We start from the raw sequence: 9,630 nt of genomic DNA, 5'->3' as shown, positions 1-9,630 counted from the left end.
AGCACACGGGCAGAGGTCCGGGTCCTCATGATGCACTCAGCCAGCACACAACAGAGAAAGGAAATGCATTACATTCGGGGTTATTTCTGTGAAAAATGGTGTGGCTTTGCTCAGAGGAGTCTCATCTCATGTTAATTTATTGTTTCCTTTTTTTGAACAGAGCCCCATGCTGAGAAACAGCAGATGTCCAACAGCAGCTCCATCACCCAGTTCCTCCTCCTGCCGTTCACAGACACACGGGAGCTGCAGCTCTTGCACTTCTGGCTCTTCCTGGGCATCTACCTGGCTGCCCTCCTGGGCAACAGCCTCATCATCACCACCATAGCCTGTGACCAGCACCTCCACACCCCCATGTACTTCTTCCTGCTCAACCTCTCCCTCCTCGACCTGGGCTCCATCTCCACCACTCTCCCCAAATCCATGGCCAACTCCCTCTGGAACACCAGGGCCATCTCCTTTTTGGGATGTGCTGCACAGCTCTTTTTGTTTGTCTTCTTGTTAGCAGCAGAGTATTCTATGCTCACCATCATGTCCTATGACCGCTTTGTTGCCATCTGCAAACCCCTGCACTACGGGACCCTCCTGGGCAGCAGAGCTTGTGTCCACATGGCAGCAGCTGCCTGGGCCACTGGGTTTCTCAATGCTCTGCTGCACACGGCCAATACATTTTCACTGCCACTGTGCAACGGCAATGCTGTGGACCAGTTCTTCTGTGAAATTCCCCAGATCCTCAAGCTCTCCTGCTCAAACTCCTACCTCAGGGAACTTGGGCTTGTGGTGGTCAGTGCCTGTTTAGCTTTTATGTGTTTTATTTTCATTGTGCTGTCCTATGTGCAGATCTTGAGGGCTGTGCTGAGGATCCCCTCTGAGCAGGGACGGCACAAAGCCTTTTCCACGTGTCTCCCTCACCTGGCCGTGGTCTCCCTGTTTGTCAGCACTGCCATGTTTGCCTACCTGAAACCCCCCTCCATGTCCTCCTCATCCCTGGACCTGGTGGTGTCTGTTCTGTACTCGGTGGTGCCTCCAGCAGTGAATCCCCTATCTACAGCATGAGGAACCAGGAGCTCCAGGATTCAGTGTGGAAACTGATAACTGGACTTTTTCAACAACAAACAGCAATAAACTCTCATCCTCTGCAGAGCAGTTATAGTGTAACTCGTAGGCTCACCATTCTTGTTTTGTTGTTGTTGTTTTGCTGGTATTTTGTGATAATGTTTTCATCCATTTCCTAATTCATTGTCTGCCTTTTTTTCTGACCAAGTATTTATGGAAATGAGGACCCTTTTCCTCTCCTTAAAAAAAAATTAAAATAAATGGCCCCTGCAGTATTTTGCTTTGTTTTTCTCCTCTGCTTTTCTTTTAAGGCCTTTTTGGAGCTGCAGGGACAGTTTCTGTCTGCATTAGTGGAGGGGAGCAGAGTTCCAGCCTGGCAGCGCTGACAGGGAGCAGCAGCCCTTGGTCTTCCAGAGCTGTTCTCGTTCCACTCCCACACTCTCCTTCTCATCCCTTGTGTTGGTGCAAGGCCTGAGTGCTCTGGCAGCTTGGTCACCGTCCTGCTGTGTGTCAGTCCTGTGAGCGCAGGCAGGGACAGGCAATGGGCACTGCTGTGACAGAGCTGGCCTCAGAACAGCCTTTCCAGAAAGAACGGACGTCTCCTCAGGGCAGTGCATGATGGTTTATATCTTCTTGCAAAGTTTCTCTCAAGCATATACCTACAAAAGTGGCCCACAGATGAAACACCATTGTGCAGCTGAACAGTGTGTGTGTGCAGGGCTGGGCACACAGCAGTGTCCTCTCACAGCCAGGCCTCCTGCCAGAGACCTGCAGGACCAGCAGAGCAGGGGCTGGGCTGTGCCCGTGTGCACTGGACACCCCTTGGGAAGGACCCTCAGGTCAATCATCATGCACTGGCCCCTCACAACCACCATTTCCTGCACTGGCCTCTCACCCACAGAGGTTGTTCTTCCCTCCATGGATGGACACTGAATGAGTAGTTCAGCAGTCCATGTTTGCTTTGTACAGGTGAGATGTGAGCATGCACATTATGTACACTAGGTGACATAAATGCGAGTGAGCATAAACACCATCAACTATTCCTTGGGGTTCCATGAAGGCCTGTGGCACGGAAAAGGTCTTGAGGTCACTTCCTGTTGGGAGGAACAACCCATGGGAAGTCACCTGAATGCAGCACTGGGATGTGCTTTCTTGAACTGAGATCCCCATGTCCATTCCTCATGACATCTCAGATGAGTGCAGAACAGGGTGACACACTGCAGAGATGAGGTGTCTCCTATCCTTTGGGAGTGGCAACAGGCGGCCAGAGGGACACTGTGACTTCTGCCTCTGTGTGTAAAAAGGACAGACTCTGTCTCTGAACATCCCTGGGTGCAGAGGGAGTCCATGAGGCCAGCTCAGATGTGGACACTTGACAGAACCCTGACATTTCTGTGTGTGAGTCCAGGAACAAACCCTAGTGGCCCAGTGAGATTCATCTCAGCTGCCTTGGACAGGCTCATTGCAAGTGCTCCTGTCTGCTCCATCACCCTTGCCCATGATTCTGGATTGTGCTCTCAAAAGCACCAGGGCAACCAGAGAGGTTCCGGGGTCCTTGGAAAACAGAGACATCAAAGCCATCTTCAAGAATGGCAGGAGCAAGAATTGGGAGAAGTGCAGGTTGGTCAGCCTGCCTCTGTCCCTGGGAAGGGGATTGGACACGTCCTCCTGCAGCCATTTCCCAGCACTTGAAGGACAAGAAAGGGATTGCTGAAACAAAATGCGCAGGGGAAAGGAGAGTATATCGTGTACACGGAGTTATGCAAGGCCTCAGACATGGCGTCATTATAGCCAGATTGGTGCTGTCTGGGCTGAAGAACTGGATGCTGGGTGGGAACTTGGCTGAATGATCAGGCACAAATGTCATAAAAGGTACAAATATTTGTGTGCAACCAGTTACTGGTGACATCCCTCAGTGCCCAGCATTGGGCAAACACTGTTGAATGTCTATTCTCCCCCTGTATGACGTGACCACTGCACTTGCAGCTCTTTTGAGGATAATGCAAAGCTGGGCAGATGTGGCAATGTACCTGACCGAACAAGGACATTACAACAGCCTCATGGGCTATCCATCGAGCCTTGCTGATTAGGTCCTGGTCTAAGGACACGATGTAAACAGTGAAAGTTGCTTGAGCAAGCATAAAAGCAAGAACTGGCAAGAAGCAGTTAACTTCAAGAATGTAAACAGATACCATAGATGGGGACGCATGATGTAGTAGCAAGAGCCAATCAGCAATGTAGCTATGCGCCTGAACAGCTCATGGACAAGCTGTTTATCCAATCAAATAACAGCATGTCGCGTGTACAGAAATAAGATAGGTATAAATATAACTCTGTTAGAGCAGTAAAGTGTCTTCAACTGTGATCATATTGATCTGTTGTTGAGTCCGTTATTCTGCTCCCACAAGTCTCCACCTTTCAAGCTGAACTATGTGGCAGGGTTTCTCTGTGCTGTAGAAAGGAGGACCCTGAAAACTACTGACCTGTGAGCCTCTTACCTGTGCCTGGGAAGAACATGGAACAGATCCTCCTAGAAGCTGTGCTAAGGAACAAAGAATGGTGACTCAACCACTTCCCTGGGCACCCTGTTCCACTGCTTCACAACCTTTTCCATGAAGAAATGTTTCCTAATATCAATTCTGAGCCTTCTTTGGCACAAGCTGAGGCCATTTCCTCTCATCCTATCGCTTGCTACTCAGCAGAAGACCAACAACCTCCATGCAGCAACCTCTTCTCAGAAAGTTGTAGTGAGCAAAAAAGTCTCCCCTCAGCCTCCTGTTCTCCAGGCAAAACACCCCTGGGTCCTTCAGCTGGTCCTCAGAAGACTTGTGCTCCAGGCTCTCAACAACTTGGTCGCTCTCCTCTGCACTCACTCCAGCACCTCAGGGTCTTTCCTATCGTGAGGGACCCGATATTGAACTGGGGATTCGAGATGTGGCCTCACCAGCGCTGAGTACAAGGGGATGATCACTGCCCTGGTTCTGCCCACTACACTATTCTTGATGCACGGCAGGAGGCCATTGGCCTTTTTGGCCACCTGGGCACACACTGGCTTATAGTCAGTCATTGTTGATCAACACGCCCAGGTCTTTTACCGCCAGGCAGCTTTCCAGCCACTCTTCCTCAAGTCTGTAGTGTTACTGGGGGTGGTTACAACCCAAGTGCAGGTCCTGGCACTTGGCCTTGTTAAACCTCAGAAAACTGGCCTCAGCCTAATGAACCAGCAGCTCCATATCCGTATGTAGAGCCTTCCTACTCTCCAGCAGTTCCACACTCCCACCCAATTTGGTGTCATCTGCAAACTTACTGAGGGTGCACTTGAACCCCTCATCCAGATCATTGATAAAGAGATTAAACAGAACTGATGCTAATACTGACTCCTGGGGAATACCGCTCGTGATCGGCCACCAACTGGATTTGGCTCCATTCACCACAACTCTTCGGGCCTGGCCCAAAGTTCTTTATGCATCGCAGATACACCCATCCAGGCCATGAGCTGCAGCTTCTCCAGGAGAATGCTGTGGGATACGGTGTAAAGGGATTTACTCAAGTCTAAGTACACAACATCCACAGCCTGTGTGGCGGATTTACTCCCCCACGACAGACTTTCCCTCATCTGCTAAGCCGGTCACCTTGTCATAGAAGGAGATCAGGTTGGTCAAGCAGGACCTGCCTTTCATAAAGCCATGCTGATTGATCCCGATTGCTCATCTCCTATGTGTGACCTCACAGTCCTTTTCCCAGCCATGTTCCTGCTGTTGCCCTATCCCCTGCAGAGGCACAAGTGACCTCACAGTCCCCTCCACAGCCATTGGCTTCCTACTGGACTATGAGTTCCTGAGACACAGCTGAGCACATGGCATCGTACCCAGCCATCACCCTCCTTGTGGTCCAGTGTGTGAGCAGGTAAAACTAAGCTGCTTTCATCAAATTCATCTAATAGATTTCCTATCAAGGGTTAGAGTGGAGAAACATTCCTCAGAGGAGCTGCTCTATTTACCCGGGTACACGTTATATCTCTGCTTCTGCCTCTTTTTTTTTTCTTCTTCCTCTGTCTATTCCGTCTTGAAAGACCTCTCCAAGGCAAAGATTCATGGAGTTATACAATAACGCAGATTGGAATTGACCCCTGAACACTATCTCTATCCCAATGATATATATGGCACCCCAAGGAATGGCTGATTGCATTTGTGCTCTCTTGGGTTCATCTCACCACATGCACACAATGGACATGCACATAAAATATATGTTTACAACTCATCTGTACAATGAAAATATGGAATTTTGACCCAGTATTTCATAGAATCATAGAATGTCCTGAGTTGGAAGGGACCCACAAGTATCATTGTATCAAACTCCTGTCCCTGCACAGGACAACCCCAAAGTTCACACCATGTATCTGAGGATGTTGTCCAGTCTCTTCTTCAACACTGTCAGGCTTGGGGCTGTGACACCTCCCTAGGGAGCCTGTTCCAGTGTCCAGCACCGTCTATGTGAAGAACCTTCTGCTCAAGTCCAACCTAAACTTTCCCTGGCACATCTATCTTCCATTCCCTTGGGTTCTCTCATTGGTCACTAAAGAGAAGACATCAGTACCTTCCCTTCTCCCCTTGTGAGGAAGCTGTAGCCACCATGAGGTCTCCTTTTAGTCTTTTCTTCAGCTCTGATGCTGAGAAACCCCTTGGTTTACTTTCTGAAGCAGAAAGGAAAACCCATGACCTCCAGGCAATGGGAAGGGGGATCCTGTCCCTCACACACGGCTCAGGGCTCTTCCTGGGACCGTGGGATGTGGGTGTGCAAGGCTGAGGGAAGGACAACACTGGTACAACAACTTGCAGCTTCCCCATGGGGCTGCAGTGAGGGAACGAGGCCCCAGTGCCATGAGGACAACTTGTCTTCTCCTAGGCCTCAGTGGCACAGACAGCTGCCATGGCCAAGGGGACAGAGACCTGGATTCTGTTGGTCCCTTCCAGCCTTGCCAGCTCCCTTTGCCATCTCCATCACAGGCTGTTCTACACTGTCCTATCCCTGCCCCTCTTCCCCTGCAGGCTGCAGACACCCATCTCACTTCCCCACCTGCTCTCACCCCAGCATTTCTGTCCCTTCACTGATGTGTCTGCACCCTCACTGGCTGTTCTTTGGAACACAAAGCCATGGGCTGATCCAGCTCCCTCTGCGTGACCTCTTGCACCACAGCCCTGCCCTTCCAGTCACATTTCTTCCTCCTGATATCCAGTCCTCACCTTCCAAGTTGCACTTTCTGATTCTTCCCTGCTTCTTCCCACTTCCAAGGAGAGCACGACCATCTAAGAAACTGCCCTTCATGCAGGGAACCCAACCTGTTAGGCTTCTTGTGGTCTTTTACCTGACCAGAGAGAAGTAATTTCACCACGATCTTCTAAATCCCGTGACTGCTGTTGGCCTTTCAGCTTCTCTGACAGACACGACCATGTTCCTGCTGCTGTCCCGTCATGTTCTCAGGTGGGATGGATGTGACAACCCGTCTCCAAGGCCTCTTCCTGGGTAGGGCCTGTGGCTACCTTGGCAGAGGTTCTTTCCCAGCCATGTCCCTGCTGCTGGCCTGTCAGCTCCAGAGACAGAACTGATCTCACTGTCCCCTTCACAGCCACACGCTTCTGAGTGGATTATGAGATTCTGAGACACAACTGACCTCATAATACCACACCCATCCATCCCCCTCTTTAGCCGCCAGGACCTGACCAAGACTGAAGCATGTTCTACACCATCTTACACCTGCCCCTCTTTCCCTGCCGGCTCTAGACACCCATCTGGCTTCCTCACCTTGTTCAAATCCATCAAATATATTTCCTACTAACAATGTGCATGAAAAGCGCTCTTCTCTGGAACTGCTGTATTTCTGTTAACACCTTCTGTATCTCCTCTTTTGACTTCCTTTTTTTTTTACTATTCTTCTACCTATTCTCTCTCCAGAAACCTCTCCAAGGCAAAAAATCTTTCAAATCAGAGAATAACTCAGGTTTGAAAAGAGCCCTTGTCTCATTCATCTTGTCTCACCCTCCTGTTTAATATCTGTCCTCATGGCTGTCAAGGGCTTGGGCTGCAAAGGAGACAAGTTCCATATTTTTATAAATATTTTATCTGGTTTTTTTTTTGTTTTCCATCACCACATCAGGTGAGTGCTGTTTTTTTAGGGGTAGAAATCCTAATTTTTGTGATTGAAAATGTGATGAATCTAGAGACAGGAGAGGCAAAAAGGCTCAGCCCTCTCTGGTGCTTTATTGAGTCACACAGCAGAAGTCTCCATCAGGATTTTACTCATCTGTCTGTGCTTCAGTTTGTGCTGCCTTGAAAATCACTTCAGAAACAAATTAATCTAATTAATCCAAACAACTGGACTCACACTGGAGCAGGGGAGCCCTTTTAGACAGGGCAGAACTGCAAACTCTTCTCTATCCCAGCCCAGAGGTGGAGATGTGATGGAGAGAGCAGGACACGACCCCTCACCCAGAGAAGCAAAGGACTCTGGCAGGAGAGTGCGGACCCCAAGGAAAGGCTCAGCACTCCTGGCATCCTACAGCAGAGCTGGGCCTTTCTGGGGGCCGCTGGTGAGCCCAGCAGGACAGGCAGAGCAGAGTCAGGGCTCCTGGAGATGGGATGTGCTAAAGGGACAATCCGATCATTGCCCAGCAGACAACCCCCAGCAGCCACCTGCAGAGCAGGAGCAAAAGAGCTCCTGAACAGCCCCTGCTCTGCTGCCTGGAGCTGTCCCTGCCTGCAGCTGTGTCTCTGTGCCCAGGTCTCCTCCTGCCAGTGTCACAGACCCCATCCCAGCCGCTGTGTGCTCAGCTCTGCCCTGCAGACCCTTCCCAGCAGCCGGGCACTGCCCAGGGGCAGCTCTGTGTGGGCCGGCTCTGGTGGGAACATCAGACCAACAATAATGAGCATGGAAAAGTCATCCTGATGCTGTCTGGAAGCCACAGTGTGTTGATTTCTGGTAGAAACAGGCTTATTCACCCCAAAGAGTAACAGATTTGGAATTTCAGTTCATCCTCCTGAACTGAGACATTAATTTCTGTGTCCCACTGGCCTCATAGACAACCCAGAGTATGAGACTGATTGAACAGGATTCTTCCTTTTCACAAAGCCCCTCTCTTGCTGTGCTTCTTTAAACTCCTCCTGGACAGGCCATAAAGTGATCTGGAGCTGTGAGTAGCCCTGACACATGCAGCACCCCCTCCATAGCAGGACCATGTCCAGCCCGAATTTGCTGCTTCCACCCACAGCTTCTCCCCACAGCACCGTGGGGATCTCCCCAGGCAGGCTGAGCGCTGACCCTCGCAGGCGGCAGAGTCCCTGCCCCGGCACAGCCCTGGGGTGCAGGGACCCGCACAGCCCAGGAGTGCAGGGACCCTGCTCTGCAGGACAGCCCTGGGCACCCCTGGGTGCTCACCCACCTTCACAACTGTTCAACATTGCCTGACAAGATCCCCCTCCAGACAGATCCCACAAGCTGTGGCTGTGCCAGGTTTAGGAGACGCCTCCAGGAGCTACAGCTGCATTGCCCTGCACCCAGAGACTTACCGTGTCAAGGGCTGCAAAGATTTCTCCACCAGTGAGCTTTCAGTCATCCTCCCCATCCTGACCACCTTCAATCTCTCTGCCTTGCTCGTCTCCCTGAGATCCCCAGGCAGAGCCCTCAGCCCTGCTGCGCTTTGCAGAGGAGCTGCTCCGGGGCAGAGCTGTCTCTCTGCAGCGCTGCCGCTTGCCGTGAGCTCCCTCTGTCCCAGGAGCCCAGCCCAGCTCAGCAGCACAGGAGCAGCCCCAGGCACTTTAATGACCCCTCTGGTGGCTTTGGTGCTGAGTCCATGAGCCTCACAGCCTGAGAGGAATTGAAGAAACTTCTCAAGAAGTCAAAGTCAGATTCAAACTCCAAAGTTTCTTGTAATGTTAATGGGTCCCACTGAGGGACACTACTGAGAAACCATCCCCAGGGTTGGTTAGAGCAGAAAACTGGAGCCAGAGATGACAAGTCACTAAAAGCAAAGTACAGGTGGCTCTGAAGCTGAGTACACCTGGATGTGTTTCATTAACCAAAGGGCCAAGCCCTGACCCCCAGACCCTGGGAAATCAGATCCTGTCCCTCCCACATTGCCCAGGGCTCTTCCTGGGACAGTGTGATGTGGGGCTGTGCAAGGCCAAGGGCAGGACTATGGTCCCACATCTCCCAGGTTCCTGGCTGGGGACAAGGAGGCCATGAGGGCCCCGTGCTGTAAGGACAAGGTGTCTCCTCACAGACACTAGAGGTGGAGACAACAGCCATCGCAAAGGGGAGAAGGAGCTCATGTCTGTTGGGGGCTTTCAGCCTTTTTGCATCCCTTGACCATCTCCACAACAGCCTGTCCTATGCTGTGGCATCACCTGCACCTCTTGCCCTGCAGGCTGGAGACATCCCCCCGCTGCCCCACCTTGCTCTTGTCTGAGCATCTTCCTTCCTTTGCTGATCTCTCTCCATCCTCCCCAGCTGTTCCTTGAAGCACAAAGCCTTGGGCTGATGCAGTCTCCTCTGGGTGACCTGCTCCACCACAGCACTGCCCT

The 9,630-nt window shown here is 51.3% G+C and overlaps 1 protein-coding gene across 1 annotated transcript; it reads left to right on the top strand.

Moving 5' to 3' along the window:
• Positions 1–528: 528 nt before the first annotated feature.
• On the top strand, positions 529–1,053 carry LOC135999721 (olfactory receptor 14J1-like). The gene has a single exon (XM_065653276.1). The coding sequence runs from the start codon at positions 529–531 to the stop codon at positions 1,051–1,053; it is 525 nt and encodes a 174-aa protein (XP_065509348.1).
• The last annotated feature ends 8,577 nt before the right edge of the window (positions 1,054–9,630 follow it).

The sequence above is a fragment of the Caloenas nicobarica genome, chromosome 29, assembly GCF_036013445.1.
Source record: "Caloenas nicobarica isolate bCalNic1 chromosome 29, bCalNic1.hap1, whole genome shotgun sequence".
Taxonomy (NCBI): Eukaryota; Metazoa; Chordata; class Aves; order Columbiformes; family Columbidae; genus Caloenas; species Caloenas nicobarica.
The sequence above is the reverse complement of the archived record's forward strand: the minus strand, read 5'-3'. Positions and strand labels throughout refer to the sequence as shown.

What these genes read in the sequence shown, in the direction of transcription:
- LOC135999721 (XM_065653276.1), top strand. Translation starts at nt 529, where the DNA reads ATGTCCTATGACCGCTTTGTTGCCATCTGCAAACCCCTGCACTACGGG.